At 40.3% G+C, this 26914-nt stretch overlaps 1 protein-coding gene and 1 long non-coding RNA gene across 5 annotated transcripts; one reads left to right on the top strand and one right to left on the bottom strand.

The window, feature by feature from the left end:
• The first annotated feature begins 967 nt into the window (after nt 1-967).
• cpsf6 (cleavage and polyadenylation specific factor 6) lies at nt 968-23847 on the top strand. Of its 4 annotated transcripts, none has more exons than XM_084050287.1 (12): nt 968-1080; nt 4925-5140; nt 5946-6049; nt 6457-6596; nt 6827-6994; nt 11533-11646; nt 12807-13320; nt 13418-13533; nt 14279-14432; nt 15092-15172; nt 15975-16185; nt 23147-23847. In XM_084050287.1, the coding sequence occupies exons 1-11, from the start codon at nt 1021-1023 to the stop codon at nt 16165-16167; spliced, it is 1860 nt and encodes a 619-aa protein (XP_083906413.1). In that variant the 5' UTR covers nt 968-1020; the 3' UTR covers nt 16168-16185; nt 23147-23847. The 4 variants fall into 4 exon arrangements, with proteins under 4 accessions (XP_083906413.1, XP_083906412.1, XP_083906411.1 ...); XM_084050286.1 differs by having other exon boundaries at nt 6457-6602; XM_084050285.1 differs by having other exon boundaries at nt 6457-6602; nt 6818-6994.
• LOC311040193 lies at nt 20570-26288 on the bottom strand. The gene is made up of 2 exons (XR_014600248.1): nt 26191-26288; nt 20570-26123 (listed from the first exon to the last, which is right to left on the bottom strand). It is a non-coding gene; the product is annotated as an uncharacterized lncRNA (long non-coding RNA).
• Between the last annotated feature and the right edge of the window lie 626 nt (nt 26289-26914).

The raw sequence follows: 26914 nt of genomic DNA, 5'->3' as shown, positions 1-26914 counted from the left end.
TGTCAAATAATATAAGAAAGTGAGTGAGTGAGTGAGTGAGTGAGTGAGTGAGTGTTGGTGGGGGGGGGGGGTGAACTTGAGTATGGGTCATTATCATCACCATGACGACCACCTAACCAATTGCAGCAGCGGGCGTCCCGCAGGGCTATGGGGTGGATGCATACTATGCTCTAACCCTATCTGCCAGCGTTGCCATTCCCGCTTATTATAAGCGACGTTGGGCTTATTTTTCTTTAAAGTTGCTTGTAAATATTGGTACTACTAGTTGCAGTTTTCAAAATGTTTCACATTTTTTTCAAGATAAAAAAATATATAAATTGCAAATCTACAAGCTCACAACGTGGCGCATTGCGACGCGTTGCGAGCTTGTAGATCGGCTATTTTCACATTTCCGACGCTCATGTGGCCTACCATGACGCAACTTGTTCCTGGCTGTGGCACTTTCTTCATTTTACAACCCGCACATCTACATAAACGTTCAAATTTCAATGTAAAGTGCGTACACTACGGCTACGGATGTTACAAAACGTGTTGAAACGCTTAGGTCCAAGTACCTGTATCATCCGTATTATTTAATAAAAAGCCTTTTAATCCGATTGGCGGCCATTTTCTCATAGAGTTATAATGTATCAGAATGCAGTACACCTCCCAACCAATAGGGTCACGTAGTTGAAAGCATATGAAGGACGTTCTGACAAAATGGCCACCAATCGGATTAAAATGATTTTTAATTGAACAATACGGAAGATACGGGTAGTTAGACCCAAGCGTTTCAACTTGCTACATCCATAGCCGTGTTGAGTAAGCACCTTATATTTGAAATCTGAACGTTTATGTGTCATGTCATGAGTCATGAGTGGCCTAGTCGCTTCTCTTGGGCTTGTTTTCATAGACCTAGCTGCTTATTTCTCTCGCGATATCTGGCAACACGGCTCTCTGCAGCCCCAGCCATGTCTACTCTGCAGCAGTGAGGAGGAAGGAGGAGGGAGCAGGAGGGGAAGGAGAGAGGAGAGGTGGAAAATGGCGGACGGTGTGGATCACATAGATATCTACGCCGACGTTGAGGAAGAATTCAACCAGGTATTTTTTTTAACGATGCATGTATTCGCTTACTAAAACCCATCGATACAGACGGGTTTGATGAATCTGATCTGATGAATCGGATTGGATGTATGGTTCATTGTCGGCACCATGCAGCACCGTGCAGGCCTCACTCACTCTGTGTTTGTGCACAATGTGCATAAAGTAGGATCGATCATAATGTTATTACTGTGGGATCATCAGTAGATCAGACTGTACAGAGTGTGTGTGTCTATGCGTTTATATAATATGTGTGTATAATATGAGTTTAAAAACGGTACATAACTGTGTGGGTATTTTGTTGCTGTGATTAATCGCATATAAACATTACAGTCTATTGTTAATCAGGGCCCGGCTAGCAGCATGGCCCACCCCCAGTGGTGTAAAGTAACTTGAGTACATTTACTCAAGTACTGTATTTAAGTACCATTTGGATGCATTTTTTTGTTTTAATTTACTGGAGTATTGACGATTTCCAACACTTTAACTTGTACTCCACTACATCTCGAGTACAAATATTGTACTTTTACTCCACTATTTTTTGAAAACTTAAAGTTATTTTGTAGATTTTGATTATTATTACAAAACATATATTAACCACTTCAGCCCCTATATACATTTTGGCCATTTGAAAATAGCTACAAGCTCACAACACATCGTGATGAGACACGTTGTGAGCTTGTAGATCCGCTTTTTTCAAAGGATTTTTATACATACGATATCTTGTGAAATGAGACATTCTGCATAATGAGTACTTAATACTTTGGGTATTTAAGTACATTTTGATACCAATACATTTTAGTACTTTTACTCAAAATTTGAATTCCGGACTTTAACTTTTAACAGAGCGTGTCAACATTGCAGTATTGATACTTTTACTTAAGTAAAAAAAAAAAAGTACTTTTAAATACAACCGCCCTCCTCCCTCCCTGTGGTGGCGCGAGAGACGAGCTAGCAAGCATTCTAGTTAGCATGATGCTATGCTAACTGGTTTCATAACAAACATTATATAGTTTAAAATGAAACTGGTTGACGTTAAGCTGCCGTTCACACTGACTCTGAGTGTTGTTTATGTATATATATATATATGTTGCAACACGACTCTTATTTACGTAACTTAACGTTTCTAAAATCTATTAAGATTAAGCTGTTGGGAGCACGTTAGCCACCTTTAGCCTTGAAGCTAACAACCAGCCACTTCTTGTGCTGATGAGTAACTATATCAAACAAACAAAGGCCCGGTGACGTTGTTAAACGTGATTTAATAGATTAATTGCCCGGGAGAAGGACTGAATTATTTGATAGATTTATTTCTGTGTTCTTTCTGTGAACTTTTAAAAGTTAATAATTGTGTTCCGCCTGGGCCTTCACGCCCACTTTAGTGGTAGCAAAGTTTATGTTTGATAACTCAGTGGTTCTCAAACTTTTTCATGTCAAGGACCCCCAAATTGACACTTATTAGCCCGCGGACCCCCATTTGAAAAGATATGCCAGGGACCCCCGTAAGAGAAGATACGGCTGTAGCAGCGGTTCTCAATCATTGTAATTTAAGGACCCCCAGTTTGACATGCATTAGGGCTACAGACCCCCATTTAATTGCATTTATATCTCTGGGACCCCAATTCATATTGTAAAATCAATGTTAATTTAAATCAGAGCGTAAAAGTGTCACTTTTCAACTACAGTCACCTTTTTGAACCCAAATAGGGCAATTGTGTGACCTGACCCGAAAGAAAACAACATGTTGTCACCTTTTTCACCCCTGGGCTGTTTGCATGCCTGTACATATATTTCGGTCATTTGAAAATAGCAGATCTACAAGCTTGAAGCTCACAATTGTTTGAACTTGTGAAATGGGACATTCTTCACAATGAGTACTTCTACTTTTGCTACTTCAAGTATATTTTGATGCCGATACTTTTGTACTTTAACTCAAGTGCATTTTGAATACGGGACCTCTACCTGTAACAGAGTATATATACATTTCAGTATTGATACTTTTACTTAAGTAAAGTGTGAGTACTTTTTCCCACAACTGGGGTAATGTAACATGTGATTATAGATAGACCTTTGAGTTCCTCAGTCGGTAAAGCTAAGAGGAACATTAGATAAGGGAAGTGATTGACACTGACAGTAGTAGAATTACTACTTGATGTGAATGGTCATTTGCTCAGTTGCTAAGCTTGATTGGTTAGGGCTAGTGATGACAATGTATCTTATCTTATTTTTCTATTGGTTATGGTCACTCGCATGATTTAACTAGAAAAAGTGCTCCCCGGTGCACAGGTCTCCGCCAGGTCAGGGAGGTTATTGTGGGCCAGCAATGTTTGGAATTCGCCAATCAGGATGGAATCAGACAGATCCGTGTTGATCACATGATGTCTGCAGAGATAATCTGTACCGATTTGCATAATGTTTGGACAAAATCTGTAGGATACGTAATATCAAGGAATGTGTTTTTCACAAATCGGCCTCCTGAGTGATGGCGCTATAAAAGGCAGATGTGAAAAATGCAGTGCAGAGGTTTTTCCTTGGCGTCTAGGGAGTGTGCGTGCAAAGTTTCAAGGCGGTCGATCCAGTTATAGGTAAAAAGAAAACACGAATGAGGCCGATTTTGAAAAATGTAGGGTGGCATTTCTTCCTCGGCCTAGTGTCAATGTGCGTGGACATTTTCACGGCAATTGCTCGCTGTGTTCATGATTTGAGGCATTTTGTTCAAAACGGAGCACTCCTGCAAACTTTGGAAGCCAATCTCAGCCAATCAGGATGGAATATAAAAAATCTGACTGACCCGTTTAATGACTATAGAGATACTATAGTGTGTACCGATTTGGGTGATGTTTGGACAAAATCTGTAATATTAAAAAAAATGTTTTGCAAAAATCTGCCTCCTGGTGGCGCTATAACAGGGAGTGTGTGTGCACAGTATCACATGGCCAACGGTGCCAGAGATTAGCTGTCCACAGACAGACACGGACAGGGTGCAAAACAGTCTCTGCCACGCCGAGACAATGAGAGTGACCAGTGGTTAATTTTGGGGGGCTGGTGAATATTTAGGAGTTAAAAAATAAATAAATATAATTAGGCTGATTTTTCATTTCTTTTTTTTAAGCAAGGATCCCTCACTTTAGGTTCAATCAAATAGTTGTTACATACATATATATGTAGCTATGTGTCTTAACCAACAGATCTTCAATTGCTCAATTTAATAGATTAATGTCAAAATCCTGTCAATTCCCTTGTAGCATTTCTCACTGGGAAAGACTAGTATCTCAGAGTTTAGGACCCTCTATTTCGAAGGTTCCATCAGCTTTAGTTTTTAGTCTTGACTAACTTAGGGACAGCCATTATACGTTGGTAGACTTAAGTAACCTGCTAGTGTTAGTGTTACTATAGATGGAGATTTCAAGATGTCAAATAATGTACTAAGATCCCTCATCAAGTTATAAATGGTCGGTCTTAATTTTGCAATAAGTGCACCAGAGTGATGCCATTAATTTAATGTCATCAAGTGACTTTTGTACCCGGACAAGTGAATAGGAAAGTTACAAAGTGCCTCAAAAGGTTAATGTCAAGCCCTGCTGGTTACAAATGTATGAGGCCTGACCTTGCAGGGCTGTGTGTGTGATAGTAAGAACCTTGAATTGTATCAATAAAGTCATACTAACCAGTGCTGTGACGTGAGACCTACTGGGTTGGTGATGAGCCCTATTTTTTATACCAGAAGTCTGGTCTTGGTGTTTTAATGTGAAGTAGGCATGAAGTCAGTTGATTTCACATTATTCATAGCTTTATTTTGTTGTGTATTTATTTATCCATGTGCTCCTGTGTTCCCACACAATAGGAGTCAGACTACCCCGTCCACGATCAGATTGACCTGTACGATGATGTCATCTCTCCATCGGCCAATAACGGTGACGCTCCGGAGGACAGGGACTACCTGGACTCTCTGCCTGCTCCGGAGGGAAGATCAGAGGGAGGAAAGAGTGGTGCCCCCCCTAACGTAGTGTACACCTATGCGGGGAAGAGGATTGCTCTCTACATAGGAAACCTTACATGGGTAAGTCGCTCTGATGCATAGACAAGCAGACTATGGTGGCTCAGTGTTTAGCACTGTTACCTGACTGAGAGCCACAACCAGACATGCAAACTTGTAGCTTTTCAGCTACAATAGCCATTTTTAGCGGCGCTAGCCGCTCTATACGGCTAGGTATAGGCGCCGCTACCTTCACAGGGTGTGATTTTTAATCCAAATAGGGCAATTGTGTGACACCTGACCCGAAAAAAACAACATGATGTCACCTTTTTCACCTCGGGGCTGTTCTTTCTGTGGAGAGACTGCATGTTCATAAGGTGTCCTACAGATTGAACATGCAGTCTACACAATGTGTCCTACAGATTGAAGTATAAACTTACAGTACATATTTGACTGATACATTACTGCAACCCCAGCCTCACCTAAAAAAAAAATATTCAACCCAAACAGTGGGTCGGGACCCATGTTTGGTCTCGAGTAAATATCCCTTTATTTTGTGTCCTAAATCATTCTCTAAAGATTTCCACAAATTGTAATTTTTCAAAAATAATTTCATTCTTTTTTTTAAATAAAAAAGAATCAAAGAAATTCCCTAAATTAGAAAACAAATGTTTAAGAAGTAGTGAAAATGGCGTGGATGTTGTGAGCTTGGAGAGCTGTTATTTTTCCGTCCCGGGCAAATGTCTAATTTCTTTTTTGTGTCTTGAGCTAAAAAGTTTGGGCTCTAGTCCAGGGTCACTGAAAGGTGCTGAAATGTTTCAAGTAGTAACCTACAGTAGTTTATAACTACTAACTACTAACAGAATGTTGTTACTTTCCTGCACTCCAGTGGACCACAGATGAGGACCTGACAGAGGCCATCCGGTCGATAGGGATCACAGATGTTCTTGAGATCAAGTTCTTTGAGAACAGAGCCAATGGACAGTCCAAAGGGTGAGCCGTGTGTCTTTATCCTGTGATAAGGTGGGATTGATTTTATGTACACATGACCTTAACTCATTCACTGCCAGGAATTAATGAAGTCTCCAGTCCCCTTGCTAGCGAAAACAGCAATTTTACTGTATCTTTGAAAAATCATGGAATATTCTCCGTGCCAGTGACCAACGCGTCACGTTGTGAGCTTGTAGATCGGCTATTTTCACTAGCTTGGGTCCTGGGAAGACAACAAATTTCTCTTTTGGGTCTCGAGCTCAAACGTTTGGGAACCGCTTAAGTAGATTGCACACACACACACACACACACACACACACACACACACACACACACACACACACACACAGTAGTGTCTCCTTTGAGTGTACGTTTGTTTGTTTATCTTGTGATTTTTATCTCTTGTCCAGCTTTGCGTTGGTGTGTGTGGGGTCGGAGGGATCGTCCAGGAAGCTGTTGGAGCTGCTGTCAAAGAGAGAGCTACACGGACAGAACCCCATTGTCACTCCCTGCAATAAGCAGTCACTAAGCCAGTTTGAAATGCAGTCACGTAAGAGTAGGTGCAACACATACACAAACACACTGATACCCACTTACGCTGAAGTGCACGCTACACGCAAACGCACTGATATCCACCTACACTGGAACACACGCACCTCAACATACAATTGTGCAACTAGGTTGAGATAAAGAAGCATGTAAGTAATAATACAAAATTACTGTTACTTTGTGCAAGCTGTTTTTCTGACATGTGTTCCCTATTGGGGCCAGGTACCCAAGGAGGCCAAATGTCAGGTGAGGGTAAGGCCGGCCCTCCTGGTATCGGCCCTCGCGGTGGGTTCCCCATGGGAGGACGGGGCAGAGGGAGATTCCCTGGACCTCCGGGACCTGGAGGAGATCGCTTCCCCGGACCCATCGGCCCCGGAGGGCCCCCTCCACACTTCCCTGGTTAGTATTAAAATATTGATTAGTCAGTTGAAAAAACTGAATGTTTGTACTGAGTTGGACAAAAACATGTGTGTGTGTATAGACTGCATGTACAAGACTGAGGTGTTCTGAAGTTGTTTGCTGAAACCTCAAATGTTACGTAAAAGAGGCTTCAACCCCTGCCCTCCTCTGCACTGAGCTATGTTCTGGGAGAGTTCTGTCACAACAATGAAAAATACAGCAGTCTAGTTTCAATTACTTGAACCCATTAAGACCGGGAACGCATTTGAAAATGTTTTGATTTCTTTGGCTATTCAAAAATAGCAGCTATAAAAGCCCCTAGCGTGGCACAGAGTGCCGTGCTACAAGCTTGTAGATCTGCTATTTTGGGAAAAATTGTGAAAATGTGTGCAAATCATTGAATATATATTTTTCAAAGCGAGCATTTGTAACTCAAATCTTTGCTTCTGGGGATTCTACAAATGTCTAATAAAAAAAAAAAAACATGTTGCTATATATATGGGTGGTTCTCAAACTTCTTCATGTCAAGGACCACCCAATATGTATTTGGCCGCCGACCCCATCTCAAAGTATTTTGTTACAGGGACCCCCAGAAGCAAAGATTGAGTAAAAAAAAAGCGCTTAAAAATATCTATATATATATATATATATATATTCAAAGATTTGCAAATATTTTCACAATTTAAGAAAGTAATGGCAGATCTACAATTTCATAGGGATGCACTCGGTGCCGCGCTATTAGCTTGTACATCTACTATTTTTGAATAGCCCAAAGAAATCAAAAAATTACACAGATGCGTTCCTGGTCTTAATGGGTTAAATGAAAATATTCAGTGTCTCCTTGTGAGCTACTCTGATGTGTAGGATTTTTATGTTTTCCTTTTGTTCTGTGAAGCGCTTTGGGTTGCACCTGCTGTATGAAATGTGCTATATAAATAAAGTTTGATTGATGTTGCCTGGCAAAACACTAGAGGTGTGCATCTTCATCCGCAATTCAATTTTGATTACGGTTCACCTTTTTAATATTTCTATACTACTGCCAATGGCAACCTTTCCAAAAAAATACTTATTTTCTATCAATCACACAGCCCATGAATACTTAATGGATTTATTTTTATTGTCGCATTCCTAAGCCAATAATTTGATGACCGGGTGTCTCCTACCGGATACATTAGCATCTTTCTGCCGGTAATTTACTGGCTTAGGAATGAGACAAAAAAAATACATTAATTCAAGGCTTCATGGGGTGTGCAATTGATAGAAAATAAGTCATTTTTTTAGTTAACTACTCCTTAAATGTGGTTTGTATATAAACACACTCCTTCAAACATAAATGTCTTAACATTTGAAATACTGGCTGACTTCGACTTGTCAATCTCGGCCTTGCTCAGGGAGCGGAACATCAATAGCGCTACAGTTGGGTAATTGGGAAACCCCACAATAGAATTGAATAGACTATAATCGATTATGTCACGTCACTGCATCGATGCAGGATTGTGCACGGCCGACTCGGCGATGCATCTCGGAATCAAACATTTTCCACACCTCTACAACACTGCCTGGCAACAACAACAAAGCATCTTTTTACATATTTCCTATTTACCTGTTGACTTCATGCTACAACTCACAGTGCATGGAACAAGGGCTTGTATGTGTCTTATCTGCCTGCTCTGTCTAACCCAGCATGGCTGTGTGGTATATCTCCCTCTGTCTTGCTTACTAAATCTGCCTCTAAAGCCTGATTTATACTTAGTTGTGTTGTGCACTGAAAATGGCCAATCTACAAACTCCCAAAGCGTTGCAGAGTGGCGCTTTTTGAGCTTATAGATTGGCTATTTTCGGTACGACACAGCGCGCACCCGGGTGTAAATCAGACATAAATCTTTCAATCTGCCTCCCTATAATTTCACTCTTAGTATAATCTGTTCTATAAAATATTAGATATAATATCAAATTTATGTTTTGTTTGGTCTATTAAGATTACAAGTCATATTGCCTACAGCACCAACACTCGGCATGCTTCACAAGCTTTGTTTCTGGCTGCACTGTCTCGCCACCAATAACTCAAGCATAGTCTTAAATAAGTATGTCACCTCCATAAAAAAAAAAATCCTATCAATTACTCACCCCGTGAAGCCGTGAATTCATGGAGAATGTTTGTGTTTATTGCATATCACTTCACAGTGAATGAACAAGCCAAAAACAAAGGAAATTCTTGAAAATGGGTCCAAGATTAACGGCAAACCTATATCAAAAGACAATTTATAAACTTCCAACACAACTCTCTAAAGTCAGTGTCCTGTATCTAGCCATGTGCTCTCAGTACTTCAAAATACTGCATCTTAACTCAAACTTTACTATTTAACCCATTAAGACCTGAGGCGATTCTTAAAGAAAATCTAAATCCTAACAGTTTTTTGAAGAAGAAAAAAATGTTCACGATTTTTCAATGATCTGAGCTTATAGATCTGCTATTTTTGAATAGCCAAAGAAATCTAAAGTGACACAGATGCGTTTCCAGGTCTTAATGGGTTAAAAAACTTCAGGGATAAACGGTACTGAACACACTACTGGACTCTTGTATTACACTGAGAGTTGAGTTAGTTTATAATAAAAAGTTTGCTGCCGTTAATCTTGAACCCCTTATTTTCTTAAGAATCTTATTCAATTTTGGATTCTTCATTCACCATGAAGAAAAAAAAGAACCCCCATCAGTTCAAGCCTTCATGGGGTGAAAAATTGTAGCTTTAAAGAAATAGTCACAATCATTTTGAGGGTGACTATTTATTTAAAGCTACAAACGGCCCTGGTACACCTCCAACTGGGGAGGAGGAGCGCCACTGGTTCTTAATCGCGGTACTGGGGGATGTAGAGTGCTGCTAGGGACTACTTAACACACCAGGTGGAAGCTCATATGATTGAGTTTAAAAGTACTTAACTGGCTGGTAGAATAGTTTAAAAGTACTTAACTGGCTAGTAGAATAGTTTAGAAGTACTTAACTGACTGGTAGAATAGTTTAGAAGTACTTAACTGACTGGCAGAATAGTTTAGAAGTACTTAACTGACTGGTAGAATAGTTTAGAAGTACTTAACTGACTGGTAGAATAGTTTAGAAGTACTTAACTGGCTGGTAGAATAGTTTAGAAGTACTTAACTGACTGGTAGAATAGTTTAGAAGTACTTAACTGACTGGTAGAATAGTTTAGAGCCTGTCACCTAGCTGATAGAACAGTTTAGAGCCCGTCACCTAGCTGGTAGAACAGTTTAGAGCCTGTCACCTAGCAGGTAGAACAGTTTAGATCCTGTCACCTAGCAGGTAGAACAGTTTAGAGCCTGTCACCTAGCTGGTAGAACAGTTTAGAGCCCGTCACCTAGCTGGTAGAACAGTTTAGAGCCTGTCACCTAGCTGGTAGAACAGTTTAGAGCCTGTCACCTAGCTGGTAGAACAGTTTAGAGCCTGTCACCTAGCTGGTAGAACAGTTTAGAGCCTGTCACCTAGCTGGTAGAACAGTTTAGAGCCTGTCACCTAGCTGGTAGAACAGTTTAGAGCCTGTCACCTAGCTGGTAGAACAGTTTAGAGCCTGTCACCTAGCTGGTAGAACAGTTTAGAGCCTGTCACCTAGCTGGTAGAACAGAGAACTAGCACTAGTCTCGGCCTCCAGGACCAGGATGTAAACAGACCCGCCATCTTGCCTTCTGCTCATTTCCTCTCTTTGATCCATGTTTTCCTTAATCATTAATTTCCCTAATCCTGCCTTTTCTGCCTTTGCTTGGCTGGTGCCCTATGCCAGTGGTTCCCAAACTGGGGGTCGGGGCCCCCCAGGGGAACCCCCAGATGAGTAGCTTAATGTGCAAGCTAATCCTCAACGGTAAACAGACCAACATATATTACAGTATCAGGGTTGCCAGATCTGCTTATTATAATTTCCCCTCAAGATTTTATTTGAAAATAGCTGATGTACATGTTAAAGTACTCATGTGGCCCATAGTTGCTTCTTTTGGGCTGGTTTTCCTAGACCTGGTTGCTTGTTTCTCTCACAGAATCCGGCAACACTGTACAGTATTAGGTGTATAGAGGGTATCTGCACATTTCTAAAGTTACAATTTAATGACTTAAGGCCTTTTTTAAATTGTCAAATATTACGTAAGAGGCAAACATTGTGAAAATAGCAGATCTATAAGCTCACAACGCCTTAGTGCGAGGCGTTGTGAGCTTGTCGATCGATTTTCACAAAATGTATCTGTGAAACCGAGTCAAACTGAATGTAAATAAATGCCTACAATTCCAAGTGCTTGTCAGGGTGGGTATGATTTATTTTGGGGCCGTCCCCAGTTCAAATATCATTTGAACGATTATTTTAGGGGGGTCACGGCCTGAAAAGTTTGGGAACCCTTTGCCCTATGCTGCAATAGGTCGTAGAGTTCTGTCGATCAAGACCGGTGGGAGGATGTTTTGTGGTCGGGGATTAATTTTGAGTGGAAGGCTTATGATTGGTGTGTTTGTTTCTCCTGTTCCCTCCCCCATCCCTCCCATTAGGATCTGGGATGAGAGACCCTGGGCTTAGACACCCTGAAGGGCCCATGATGGACATGGGGTTCAATCCCTTCCCAGCGGGGCCGGGGGGCAGGGATCCAAACTGGCGACCTAGAGGTGAAACGCCTCGATTTAATTTTGATTCATTGGTCCGAGCGATTAGCTCACTCCTCCTCCCCCTAACCCTGAGCCGTGTGTAGAAAGGGTTGTGTCATTGGAACAGCATTTAACAACTTAAACCCTATACACTCAGTTAACCGGGGTACCACGTGTTCTATACTCCTGTGCTCCCCCCCCCCCCCCCCCCCCCATGTACATGTATTTGAGAGTGAGTAGTCATTGGAATTCATTGGAAGTGTTAATGTCATCTTTTTCAAAAGTCCTCTCTTTGCAATAGAAGGATAGGATTCAACAAATTTCAACGATTGGTGAAACGGCATTTAAATGAATACACCGTGAAAGCATGTTTCATTTAACACAGTGAACCATCCAGTTAGAAGCTGTTTCATGTCACAACCTGTTGGAAGAAAAAGTTTTGTTCTGACCCCAATTTCTTCCCACATCTGACTTCTATCCTGGTAAGCTCTGGAATGGGTCTATTTTGGTGTACAGATGTACTGTATGTCATGCTGTTATTGCATGGTGAATGCCCTCCCACATCCTTATGCCTCATTTATGATCCGTAGTAATTTATACTCCATCCGTGCGATGGAGTATATATTAAGCTTTTAATCTGACCTTGGCCACACCAAACCAAACACATGCCTAAACTTAACCAGTGATCAAATGTGTCTGCAGTGTTTCCACCTTGTAGAGTTAGACTTGGTGAAGAAAGCCCAGCTCCGTTATTGAAAATAACGGCAAGTCCAAAACTATGGCATTCTTCCACTCTTGAGTGATGTTGTGGAGCTTTGCATCTCAGCAGTAGATCATTATTTATCAGTAGGCCTATCTCAATTATTACATAATTGTCTAATCGCAATTATTTGAGATAATCGCAAGTATTTTGTCATAATCGTTTCCATGTTGGAAACTTTTTATATATTTTCAAAAATCTTCAAAAATAGTGGAAATAGCAGGTCTACAAGCTTACAACGCGCCATGATGCGACGAGTTGTGAGCTTGTAGATCTGCTATTTCCAATTTTTTGTTTTTTCTGAAGGTGATGCGTTATCCTTCCTGTATGTAAAGTATATCTCACTTTAGAGTTTAATCCTTGATTCCTTCCTTATCTTGATTTTCCCTCTCTCCATCTTTCTCTCAACCCCTCCTCCCAGGTGGGATGCAGGGACCCCCTCGTCCTCCCCCTGGCCCCCCGGGACCTCCAGGTCCCCCCGGACCCCCTCCCCCTGGCCAGGGTCTCCCTCCTCCCATGTCTGGCCCCCCCAACCGCGGCGACCGCCCCCCTCCCCCCGTGATGTTCCCCGGTCAGTTTGGACAGCCTCCCATGGGCCCCCTACCCCCTGGCCCTCCTCCCCCTGGCTACGGACCCCCCCCAGGCCCCCCTCCCCCCCAACAGGTTCCTCCTCCGCCCGGCCCCTTCCCTCCCCGCCCCCCCGGACCCATCGGCCCCCCTATGGGTCCGTTGGCCCCACCCCCACACATGCCTGGGCCCCCGCCCGGAGGCCCGCCCCCTGCCCCGCACGTTAACCCCGCCTTCTTCCCCCCGCCTGGCAACAACAACATGCCCCCCAATGACGGCCGAGGTGGTCCGCCCGGCGGTCCCAACGACCCCTACGGACGACCTCCGCCTTACGAGAGAGGAGAGTATGGACCTGGACCCGGTCCAAGGTGAGGATGTGGATGAAGGTCTTACTCTGCTGCAGTACATGTTTAGCTGTGACTTGTCTGACTGACCGGAGATGTTAAACTTTATGTGTGTGTGTAGGGACATGGAGGCATCTCGTACTCCTCTCAGTGAAGCCGAGTTTGAGGAGATTATGAACAGGAACAGAGCCATCTCTTCCAGCGCGATATCCAGAGCTGTCTCTGATGCCAGCGCAGGTATACATAAACTTATTGTTAACCACCGCACTGCACCCGTACTCTTCTGGTGTGATATCCTCTTAGATCCACAACACATTTATACAAGTAATGGGTCGGTGTGACGAAGGCTGCATAGCCGAAACGTTTGTTCATTCGACATGTAAGAAATAATAGGAGGAAACTCACTCTCGCCACTCTTGAGTGCGACCCAATACTTTTATAAGCGCAGGTATACACGCATGCACACACACACACACTCACACAACCCATTCAGACCGGGAACGCATCTGTGTAATTTTAGATTTTTAGCTATAAACATTATTTTATACTTTGCCAATTTCTTTTGTATATCTGCATTTTATTTACTTTGAATATATATATATTTCTAAAACAACATTTTTTAACTCAAATCTTTGCTTCCGGGGGACCCTGGAACAAAACATTTTCATGTCAAGGACCCCCAAAATGATTTGTATTTGGCCGTGGACTCCCCCATCTCAAAATATTTTTTTCCAGGGACCCCCGCCCCCCAGGAGCAAAGATTTGAGTTACAAATGTTTTTTTTTTAAAAAGCGTATATTCAAAGAGTTGCACATATTTTCACGATTTCTTTAAAAAATATCAGATCTACAAGCATGTAGTGCCAAGCCATGAGCTTGTAGATCTGCTATTTTTGAATAGCCAAAGTATAAAATATGACTAAACTCTTAAAATAACACATGTAAACCCCCCCCCCCCCCCCTCTCTCTCTCTCCCTGTCTAGCGGACTATGGCAGTGCCATAGAGACTCTTGTGACAGCCATCAGTCTGATAAAGCAGTCTAAAGTGTCCGCTGATGATCGCTGTAAAGTCCTGATCAGCTCACTGCAGGACTGTTTGCACGGCATCGAATCCAAGAGCTACGGCTCCGCCTCAAGGTAGGTGTTCACCATGAAAATGACACATGGGTTCAAGTGGGTTGTGATGCCGTGTTTCTGTCAAGTCTCCTTTTTTTAAAGTTAAATGTTTCAAAAAGTATAAAATGTGATTGCACGAGACTCTAGGGCTGTCACGATTATTATTATGACATTTGAAGTCGACGATTGTCACTCAAATAATTGCGATTTGACGATTTTAATTGTTTCTGTCGTTGGAACATCTTGCTACTTTAATTAACCCATTAAGACCTGGAACTTTAGATTTCTTTGGCTATTCAGAAATAGCAGATATACAAGCTCATAGAGTGTAGATCTGCTATTTTTGAAAAATCTTCAACATTTTTTTTATTTTTTTTTCAAAAAACTGTTAGGATTTAGAAAACATTTTTAAGAATCGCCTCAGGTCTTAATGGGTTAATTAAAATGCCCACTCTGTGGTGTTCGTCAGGGGTTGGCCAGCACACGAGCACTCCACTTGCCTCCAAACTTGCCACAGACTATTGATCAGTGTTCTGGCTAATGCCTATAGGCTTCTTTCCCCACCTTCAATGTACTTACATATTGTTCAGTTAATATAAAACATAGTTTTTATTCGGGCACATTTTAGGCACCTTTTTTTTTAGCCGCTAGACCCACCCTACTGCGCATGTGTGACATAGGTGCGACAACTCCACTACACAACACATGCAGCTCTTGGCGCAGCAGCACAGAGAAGAGCACAGCACACTACAGGTATTCAGGTAACTGCAGTGTCTGTCATACTTTTGTGCACGCACAGTTGGGTGAATGGGTGAAGTGCTCGTAATAATTTACACATTAAGCACTGGCAGGCGGACGAACCACATCGTCAAGCTCATGTCACCATGATCAGCCATAACCACATAAGGACTTTCCAACGCAGCTATGGCCACATATGGACTGTGTTGTCTAACCTCAATGTGTCGTCATGGCATCAGGCCCTAACAAATCACTCTGCATATATGGCCATAAACGGGACAACAAACTGACAGATACAGAGATCTCCGTATATGCCCATAAAAGAGACTCTAATGACAGATAGAGATCTCCATATATGGCCATATCAGTTGGATCACTGGTGCAAAGTAGCTGTGAGGTGGATGTGAGATGTGCGGTGGACGCAAGATGTGAAGGCCGCGAAGCCGCCTGAACTTCTAGTCATGAATAAAAATTACATTTGTTTGGATTTTAGGCTTTGTAAGCAAAATTTTCACAGGCCAGATATGATGCATAACTTCAATAGGCCTATACAAAGAAATTCCTGACATGTTTAATAATTTAATATAAAAATATGTTTTGGAAAATGTATGAAAATCTTTCAACATGGAGACGATTATATATATATTATCTCAAATAATTTCATATAGTAATTGTGACAGGCCTATGAGACTCCTGATGAGTCAAACCGTAAAAAAGTCAAATAGATGCAGCCAAGTGTATGGAATGCAGGATATGATTTTAAGAGGATACATGTAATAGAGCAAGTTTTTCCTGAACCCCATCTCTTTCTTTTTCGCCCCTCAGTCGACGGGAGCGTTCCAGGGAGCGTGACCACAGTCGCTCCCGGGAAAAGAGCCGGCGTCATAAGTCTCGTAGTCCTCGTGACCACCGTGAGGACTATTACCGCGAACGCAGCCGTGATCGTGAACGTCACCGCGAGAGAGACCGCGACCGAGACAGGGAGAGGGAGAGGGAGCGGGAGTATCGACACCGCTAGAGAGAAGAAAAGGGGGAGGTGTGTATGAAATAGTTTTTGCTTTTCCTCTTTATTTCTCACTCTCTTGTTGTTCCTCTGAATTTGTTATTGTTCTTGACAGCTTTTATCCCTCAGATCTGGTTTGAGCCAGTCTGGGCCATTCCAGGACTAACTAGGCTAAGCTTCCAGATGAGCGGAGAGACCAAAGTCTTGAGTCTCAGAAAGTCCTTCTTTTGCTTCTTCACCTCTTCTCTCCTCCTCTTCCTCCTCACCTCCTGAGCTGAAAGTCATTGGATGGAAAGCTACTAAATGTCTTGGTTTGATAGAAAACCAGCAGTACTAGAGGTCCTTGTAGGACAGAAAACCAGCTGTTCTAGAGGTCCTGGTAGGATATAAAACCAGTAGTACTAGAGGTCCTGATAGGATATAAAACCAGCAGTACTAGAAGTCCAGTTAGGATATAAAACCAGCTGTACCAGATGTCCTGATAGGATATAAAACCAGTAGTACTAGAAGTCCTGGTAGGATATAAAACCAGTTGTACTAGAGGTCCAGTTAGGATAGAAAACCAGCAGTACTAGAGGTCCTGGTAGGACAGAAAAACAGCTGTACTAGAGGTCCTGGTAGGATATAAAACCAGCAGTACTAGAGGTCCTGGTAGGACAGAAAACCAGCTGTACTAGAGGTCCTGGTAGGATGGAAAACCAGCAGTACTAGAGGTCCTGGTAGGACAGAAAACCGGCAGTACTACAGGTCCTGGTAGGATAGAAAACCAGCAGTACTAGCAGTCCTGGTAGGATAGAAAACCAGTTGTGAACTTAAGCGCAATATAAAACTTGTAATTCTAAAATGAACATGTACAAATTTGAAAAGCAGTAGTGTAGAATGACATCAGTCTTTAAAGTAAAGACAATACAGACTGGACTTGAGGTGCTTGAGTGTCGTATTTCCAGGTAAGTTTAAGGTAAGTTTGTTAATTTGTGTATCACCACTGGTCCAAAAAAGTATTCAGGTTTCTACATGTTTTGTCTGTCATAGAAAACAATAACAAAACTCTCTACTCTTCATGTATGTTACTTTTGTTGCTGTGAACCCAGGGACTTGTCATGGTGTGTCTGTAATGTAGTCGTAATTATTCAGCTCAGTTGTAATATATAAACCAATGAAAGAAGGGTTAAATGAGGCAAAAGCAGTGTAACGTATTTTTTTTGTCCACTATGCATGATGCCTGGTACTTCTCAAATCCACCTGCCATCTAGATTTCTCGTGTTCCGAATAGGATTGTACCTCCCAGTAACCACCACCAGCCTAATCTGAGTAGATTTTTACTGTACCGGTTGCTCCTGTGTGGTTTGGTCCAACAGCAGAAGTGGTTTGTGTATTTTTCAGATTTACCAGACACTGGCTAGTGGACAAAATAATCTTGAATGCGCAATGTGTTCTCCACTACAGGGTGGTCTGTGTTTACAGTGACATAACTATGTACTCAATGGTAACTATACAGTATTGAGTGCAGATGTAGTGTTTTGCCTATTGTGAATTGTGATATATATTGTCATGTAGCTGATTTGTATTTTTCCAAGGATAAATCACACAAACACTAAAAACTGCAAACGTTTCAGCAGAGCAATGCATTTTCCTTTGTAGGAAACTATTGTCAGGTTGTTACATGTAAGGATTAGAAAATCATTAAATGCTCAAAGCAGAATACTTTTGTTTCAAATGTCTAAAACTCAACCCAGAAACCTGAGCAGAGATTTCAGTACTAATGTTGCTTGGGATATTTTTTTGGCTGCAAAACCAAATCAAAGATTTGTTGTGGAAAATGCACATAAATACTTTTTTTAAGAGTTGTGTATATTGCCCAAACCTTTCATTTGAAAGCTAAAATATCCTTCAAACTGACAATCATTCTATGTCAGAAGCAGGTGATACATGTAAATGAATGAATACATATAAACCATGTCCTTGTATCACTGTTGACCATGGCTTAAAAGAAAAGATAAAAGAAAATCAAAACATTGTATTACTGGTACAACTCCTGTCTGTAAATTAGCCTGACAAATGGATTTTTGCTCAACTTGACTTCTGTTGTAGTAGAGAGATCATGTTGGCATACAGTTTAGCAAGAGTGTTTGATAAGGTTGAAAGAAACAATTGTATTTTTTAATTCGCTGATATTTCTACCTGTATGTTGGTATAAATGGAGCTGCTGTCATTGGTAAAGAGAACTTTTCTGTAGGTGTACAAAATACTATTCCGGTTAATTCTAGAATAAACATAAGGGTTGAAAAAATTAATGTACTCACCTTTTGTAAAGGCAATATCGGTTGTTATATAAATATTAAGTGGACGGTACAATAAATGATAACAATAATAAATGCATGTTACTGTTACATTATTAGTTTGGGTAGCATTATGAGCAGAGACCGTGTCACATCCCACAATTGCAGAAAGTATAATTTTTTCCATTTTGCCTGGCCATTTTTGTCATATCTCTTGATTGACATGTCCTGTTGTTCCATTGTGACGACTTAATGACATTTGAATTTGATTGTCATTTTGGAAGTTAAAATTGAGCTCAATATGTTGAATTTGTTGAGGGAAAATGACATCCTAATAATTGTTTGTCCGATATGTCAAGACTAATATTGTTTTATTCTTTGTGGCCCTCACATATGTTTGTATTTTAGAAAATATTAGAGACCAGTAGCTAGTGAGAATCAAAGAAATAATCCATTCCAGTTGCAACAATTGAGCTTTAGATCAAACCTGGGCCATCAAGTAGTTGAATCCATTTTAAATAATAAATGACTCGGGTTGGCCAAAGATTCATGCTAAATTGATTTATTGTGCCGGGATTCATAGGTAAGGTAGTCAATTGTCATTTTGTTGGCTTGTTGCCACCAAATGGCATTTAAAAAAAAGTTTTAGACTGATTTATTTTGATCAAGTGGTTAAAAGTAGCTTTATTTGAGTAGAATAGGTAACTTTGTAGCTTGTCACCTTGAAAGTGTAACATTGAATGATATTGAGACTGGAGGTTAATGCTGTGAAATGAGGTTTAATTCGTCCTTATTATCGCAAGGTTGTTTTGCTGGGCTAGGTTCTCATTAGGTATTTTAGAAAGGTAAATGTTATATTTGTTAAATTCCCGAAGACATTTAAGTTTGTTGAATGTTGACAAAAATACCGGTTTTGAGCTTGTCATTTTATCCAGTGGTTTTCCAGTGTTTGTGTTCTGTAAACACCAATCCTTCGGACGAGTGATGTTTTTTTACATTGTTCTACAGTGGCCATCATATCTGTTCTAAATGAATATTTAATCACAAGTACCAAAACCAACATCTGCCCGTTTCGCTGCCTTGGCACAGATAAATACCAAATTAATCTATTTACAGAACATGTCTATTAAGATAAAAAAAAGGAAATGTGCTAACTTGGGGGTTGTTCTGTCAAATTTGGTACTTGTGTACAATACACAATACACACGCTCCAGAATGTAACAATCTTAATTAATTTAAATAATGTTCCTTTACGGTTGTCACATTTTCAGTATGTTTTTCTGTAGACAATATCAGTGTTAACAGCAACTGTAAAACAATGTAAAAATGGCTGTCCTGTCAGTGTAGAATCATACTATTTGTCATCAGCCAACGTTAGCTGATTTGATCTTTGTTCTGTGTTGGTTCGCTGTGCTTTGGCTGCTAAGTTACTGGCTGAAAAATAAGTCCCTGTGTCCATTGGGAACCTCTCTGTTTGCTTCTGTTTTTGTGTTTTTAAAATGGAAAGGCCGCTTGCTGTCAACAGCACTTGGAGTTTGGCTAAGCTTAAGCGTGCAGCATTTTAAGTTGTAACTCATTTCAGCATTTAGCACCACAATTCAAACGCGTTTTCTGCAACATTGGGCATAATTTATTCCTCGCCTCATGACCCTTTCAGCAAGTATTGTTTGACTAAATGACTTGTTATTTTCAACTGAAAATAAGTGGTGGCCGAAGTTGCGTCAACGCTTTTTCCAGTTTAAAATAAAATGTTTTTTTGTTGAGTGAAACGGGCCTGTGACGATGTATAAACTGACCTGTGGCCAAAACCAGCACTTTACAAAAATATCTTTAATGCGCTGCTAGCATAAGACACGCCCAATGGACACAGGCTTCAACTTAATCAATTGTACAAATGTACATTATAGAAAGATTTGACAATCACTAAGCTTGAGAGTGTGTCGCACTTTGCACATTTCTGTGTGGGGAATCATTGTCGGGTACTGCATTACAGAATGCCACTGAGTGATGGAGACAGATGGGGTTGTGTCTGATGGGTACACTAATGGTAATGACTGTCTGTGCTATTTCTGTTCACAGATGATTTTAACACTTGTTTTTATCTGTTCATATAGAGGGGGACGCACAGGTTTTTTGTACCAGAAATGACGTTACAATGCTCTCTCTCCTGTAGGCTGTAGGTTTATGTGTGCAGGGGATCGCTGTCCTGCTGCCCTGCTCAAACAAACTGGTGTCACACCAGGGTCATCATCACATCCTCTGTGAGACCGGAAGTGTTCGCGTTTAACTTCCACTGGGTTTTAAATTGGTAGGGTTTGCAAGTTGTAGATTCATTCTAAACGATTACACTAGGTTAACAATGAGGATTTACAGTGATCTCATGTCGGCAATTAACGCAGATCATTAACATTGGAACAATTAGTACGCTAGTTACATTACAGTCATTTAGCAGTTACTAGGCAAGTCTGCTTGATTTGAATATATGCCCATATGGATTTGTTTTAAAGCTTACTTACCGTGTCTTACATGATTTGGACTGTTTGACCCTGGTTTGACCCTGCCTTGTCTTCTGCACTTGGTACAGTTTATCGTGAAACACTCACTGGTGACCACAGCATCCAGTAAAAAGTATTGTGAAATGAGAATTATCTCGGCAAAAGAATACAGCATTGGGCAGTCCTACAGTTATCTGGCATTTGAAATGACTTCACAGAAGTAATCTAAAACATTGGAATGTATATAAATGACTAATCTAACAAAAAAAATTGTCCATTTGAAATCAAACATGACGGAAGGCTTGAAAAGTAGTCATTACTGTGGCTAAAAGATTTATGAGCTGTGTTCTGTTCCCCAGAGACATAGTTAAACCGTAGAATGATACAGATATGTCTGTTGTCTCCTGTTACATTGTGTTGTACAATGGATGCTGTTGTCACGTCGAGTTGTTGATCAAACACAGAACAGGGAATGGGGGTTTAGTGGGCCATCACTTTGAACCAATTTGAAATTATTTCTCTTAACTAGTTAGACCATTCCTTGTATTGACGCAGAATATGCCCACTCTGGCATGTAAACGTGTGTAGTCAGTCTTTACATGACCTTTTGGCAAAACTGTCTTAACTCAGGTGGGTTATTGAATTCACTTTGAACTTCTGACATGATGTTATACTGCCATTCATAATGATGCCTTTCCAATGACTTGTAGTGTGCATGCTGTTTTTTGTCCTACTTGTTGACACATAGGCAAGAATGAATAGAACACACAACCACATTAAGGTCTTTATAACACCATTATAGAAAAAAATGCCACTTTTTGTGACATTTCCTCCGTAGGTTTAATGTGAAGTAGTCCCTTGTGTGCTCCGTTTTTCATACTTTTATCAAATACCCAAGTTTCCTCATAGTTAATTGGTTGTTTCTCAGTCTGCATGGTTTGTCACCCTGAAGAGGTGACCTTACTGAGTTAAGGTCAATGGGCTTTCTCTAATGAGCAAACGCCCAAGAATACATTTAGCGTGATATAATGTTACTTAAAATTAGCCTACTACGGTCAAATAGTGTTAACACATTATTGAATGTCTCACAAGCTAGGCCCTTAGCTTACTGCTAGCTGTAGCCCCATATCTAATGTTTAGTTAAATGTAGCATTAGGGCTGTAAAGAACACCTCATGCTGTACACCTTTTAGATCTAGGCGTTGGAGTTTTGTGGCATCCATTTGAGAAACTCCACAAGGTTAAAGGGCAAATAGACGAAGGCTGTTCCAGTTTGAGTCGAAGCCGACATGCTGTCCATATGAAACACTTAAGATTGTCTGCTATTCTCCTTGGAGCAATTTCTACCCAACTAACTTATGCAGTGGCCACACCCTGTTAACTATGTTGTTGATTTTATTGGCTAGTGCCGCCCCAAAATTTCACTTGCATCACATTTATTATTGTCCACTCAACGTATTCGTGACATTGAGATCAGCCAATGGAATTGACAGACGGTCTGCATCACTGTGTGGGGTCGTCCCAGAGGTGTGGTTATGGCAGAAGTTGGTTGGGAAAGAAAATAATGCATTCTCTAAACAAGATATTAACTCATTCTTGTGTGATCATGCATCTATAATATATTTACAGTGATCTGTTGGCTAGCTCAGATAAAGGAACAGTCATTTTGTCACCACACATGTCAAATTTGGCACCTGTTATCTAAAATGATGTGAAATGATGTATTCATGTGTCCTTTACACTTCTTTATTCACTGTTGCTTCTCAATTGGTGTTTTAATCCAGGTTTGCATGATGTGTATGTATGTGTCTGTTGCCAGGGCAGGGAGCAATACACAATCAACTCGCCACGGAAATGAAAGTTGGGTCCTTTCATTATAGAATAAATAATTCATTTGGTTCACCTATTGTTATATTCTCACAGTAGTATACTGACACTGACTGGGGTTTGCAGTCATTCAGTCCCCAGTTGCCAATGATTATTATGCTCTTTTTTTTTTCTTCTTTTTTTTTGTGGTTGGGTCATAAACTTGGAGCTGTAATAGTCTCTGCTTTCAGAATGGAATTGTTTCACTGTTCTGGGATCCAGACCGGTTGAGTTGAGAATGCATTGCAGCCCGGCCCTGGTGTAGCCTAGTGGTTTACTGATCACTACACAATATTGTTTTTATTGTTGGGCTGCCTCCAAACCAAACTCCACCCTTCATTTGACACCTTTTCAGCTAACAAGGATGGATGGATGGAAGGAAGAGGAGGAAGGATTTCATCACGCCACCACCACCGATCAGCAATCACCTAACGCAATGCATGCTGGGACAGGACACCAACTACCACCACCTCCACCACAACCCTCCCATCTCTCCTCCTTCTCCTCCACCCATCCTCCTCTCTCTTGTTTGTCTGTCTACCTGGATAGGTAACGTGAGCAGGAGGCCCGTCTGCTGCTCGTAAGGCAGTTAGATCTCTTTAAAAAACCCTCTATATTCTTCACAAGTAACTAAACATTGAACAAGAACCCTTTCCAGCGAGCAACTTTTTCTTTTATTTCTACAGTGTTTTATTTGATATGGGAAAAAGATGAGGAAACTTGTGTGATGAATTTTTTTGCAATGTTGACGAGAAAATTAATTCACCTACTCGACTACACTCACAACATATACAAACACACATAGACCCAACATGATATCGTCCCCTATCAACTCCCCCTCTGCTCACTATTGTCCACATTCGTCAGTTGAACATGCATTGTTTTTATAGAGAATCTTTTTCCTTTTTTTTCCTTTTTTTTTTTCGTTTTGTTTTATCAATTCTCTCCGTTTCCTCCATTTCTTTTCACGGTAAAGTTGATAATATTTTGTGAATGTCTGTTCTGCTTTACTTGATTAAAAACTAGGTTGTGTTGTAATAAAAATGTTCACCCAGGCCTGGTAGTTCACATGGTGAATTTTTCTGCATTTCTTGGTCGTTTATATTACGAGTGTACGTTTGGCTACAGATCACATCTTGTGTAGAATTACACGTTGTATTGAGCATGCAGTGATTCGCAGCTGGTTTCACAGGGGTCCTAAATTGGTTTCACACTGGGATCTGAACTTTGTGTTCACTTTGAGAACACAATTGTCAAAGTTCTTTTCCCACCACCCTGTCAAAACATCTCATGACCTACTTAAAGATCCTGACCCACTAGTTGAGAAACACTGCTGTTGGGACACACTGAGCATCTTTTTTTATTTTTCTCCATTTTAAATTAATTTCACAAATTCATGTAATGACTACCAGTGTGCTTTGATTCAGGGTTCAGGAAGCATGTAGTTAAACCTAGACCATTTTTCCAACAACAAATTTGTCGTTTTGGTGTGCATATTCCACTAAAAAAAAATCCATGTCACTGTTTACAATGTGGGTTTCAATATTTGAGTCAAATGTAGTTGTAAAAAAAAAAAAACCTGTCCATATTATTCCCAGACAACATAATTTTAATTTGTCATTTTGTTTCTTTTGTTTTAATGTTATTGGGTTATCGTTACTCAGTGTTTTTGGACTTGCCTGTAATGTAATGCAGTGCAGCATTAGTACAGCTTACATTGCAGTCAGATTGGTCACACTTGAAATCATGTTTTGCGAATTCTGCACATTTTTCAAGTCAAGGAGCTGTTTACAGTTTCTGTGCATTTGGTTTGCAGATTTATGGGAATTCTGTGTTTTAAATTTTTACCTGTCAAAGTTATTGAAACATTTTTTAAATGAATACTGCACAAGCAGCATTCCCCTAATGTAAAAACAACCCTGCTGACATTGAGGTGACTATTTCATTCTAAATGATAGATATGACATGTTATAGAATGGCATAATCTGTGCCAGGGTAGAGGGTTCAACCCACTGTGTAACTCAGTGAGTTGAGCATGGTTCAAAAACACTGCCAGCATTGTGGATTAATTCATATCCACCAGTGCCGCCCATACTAGTAATGTAAGCACTCGTGGTGATTTTAAACTCATCTTGCTCAGGGGCAAAACTCATCAGTTCAAGAATGTGACACTTAATGCTTTTGTAATTGTGGTGCCAACAGTTCAAACCATAACTGTGTCTTATCCAAGTTAACATAGCTGTCAAGTGCTCTTGTTGCCAACATGAAGGTCTTTATGTACTTAATGCCTTGTGTTAAGATAAAGGGATGTCACCTGTATATTTTGACTACATCAATCAGCAGTGACATTTTTAAGTTTCCATTGTAAATGGTTACTTAAAACCTTCCACTGTGCACATGAATAGTCAAAAGACTTGACCAGTGTGATGCAAAAGTCCCCATACAAATTATGTTTTTATATTGACAACTGTAAGCTGTGTGAAAGCTGATATGTCCCTTTTTTTACATACTGTGGTTTGAGTAGAGATACAGAACTTACCAATGCTGTACATGCCACCAGAATACTGTTAAATTGTCTTACATTTCCCTAAACCAGTGTATTTGGCAAGAAAACAGACATTATTTGTGCATTTGGGAAGTATTCGGCCTGTGGGCAAGAGGACATTGTGTTTTTGTTTTGGTATTTTTTACTCTAGAAATGGGACACTTTTGTATGAAGTTCGCAAACTTAAAGTGCTTTAATTGACTTGAACAAAACACTAACTTGTATACAAGTAAGGCAGTTAATGTGAACAATTATTGAAGAAAGGTAGTTAATGTGAACAATTATTGAAGAAAAATGGGTAGTGTATTGACTTCTTTATTGCTGAAGTGAAACTCTGTAGCTGTGTTGTGTTGTCCTGAATTCTCCACAGCACTGAAGGTAAGTGATTCACAGCTCCAGAGCCAACATCGGCCAAATCCTGAAGAATGAAATGCTGATTAACTGGTTGACTAACTGGCTGGTGAGTTGACTGACTGGTTGTCTGACTTGTTCACTTAAACGTAATGGTTTACTGATGGGCTTGATGATCTTGTTCCCTGTCAGCACCATGCGCTGTTGGACTAATACTTTACACATTACATTTGTTCATGTTTATTTTGTTAAGCATGTCTAAAATGAAATTATGCGTAATGGTAATATCAATATTGCTGCTAAAACATGAAAAAGGTTTACATCGTCACTCAACCTGCTATGATGTGATTTATTGTTTGGAATTATTAGTAATTGTTTTTAGGCCCAACTTGTATTTATTTGTAAATCATATTAGTCAACATATCAGTAGGTAAACCTTATCACATCTTAGGCCCAAATTGTATTTATTTTATATATCATATTCGACAACATATCAGTAAAACTTTATCACATCTTTTGAGTGGGTGTTTAATTACTCGCGTCTTATTTCAGTAGACCTTTTCCTTTTGGCCATCAGGAATCTAGATTATGAAAATAAAAATCACCATAATTCAGTTACCTTGTCTTGTTTTTCCTTGCGTTTTTCCTATATGTGAAATGTTTAGACAAGCACTTAAAGGGTAAAGTTACATGCCTATGTTAATAGAATATCTTATCAAAGGAGTAAAAATCACTGAAAATAGCAATGGGGAATTTTCAGTTTTAGTTTACTGTAGACCTACTGGCATGGTACCTTATTCTGAGCATTTAGGGCTTAAGTCAGGGGTCTGCAACTTAGATGATGGAGAGGGCCACTATATTTCCATACTCACTCCAGAGGGCCACATTGCATATACTACTGTCGAGCCATTCTGTGTCACACAAAACAAAAGTAGCAAAAATAGCCGAGCTACAAGCTCGAAACACGTGGCACTGAGCTTGTAGTTCTGCTATTTTTGAATTGGAATCCAGATTTGTTTTTTTGTTTGAATACTGAAAAGTAACATTTTTATGTAATTTCAAATGCATTTAGTTATACTTATGTTAACTTTATGAACTTAAATACAAATACATTGAACATGAAAAAGACAATAGAATTTTAATACTAGTCATTAAGCTACTAACATAGACTGAATTAATTAAAGTGGGTCATGTTTGCATGTTTGGAATTGTAACAGCTGAAATCAA

This window comes from Gymnoscopelus microlampas, assembly GCF_963454915.1.
Source record: "Gymnoscopelus microlampas genome assembly, chromosome: 23".
NCBI lineage: Eukaryota > Metazoa > Chordata > Actinopteri > Myctophiformes > Myctophidae > Gymnoscopelus > Gymnoscopelus microlampas.
The sequence above is the reverse complement of the archived record's forward strand: the minus strand, read 5'-3'. Positions and strand labels throughout refer to the sequence as shown.

Bases quoted from the DNA above. Each gene is read 5' to 3' on its own strand.
- cpsf6 (XM_084050285.1), top strand. From the start codon at position 1,021: ATGGCGGACGGTGTGGATCACATAGATATCTACGCCGACGTTGAGGAA. The intron at 11,647-12,806 runs GTGAAACGCCTC...CCCTCCTCCCAG, and splicing joins TCCAAACTGGCGACCTAGAG to GTGGGATGCAGGGACCCCCT. The intron at 15,173-15,974 runs GTAACTGCAGTG...TTCGCCCCTCAG, and splicing joins AGCACACTACAGGTATTCAG to TCGACGGGAGCGTTCCAGGG.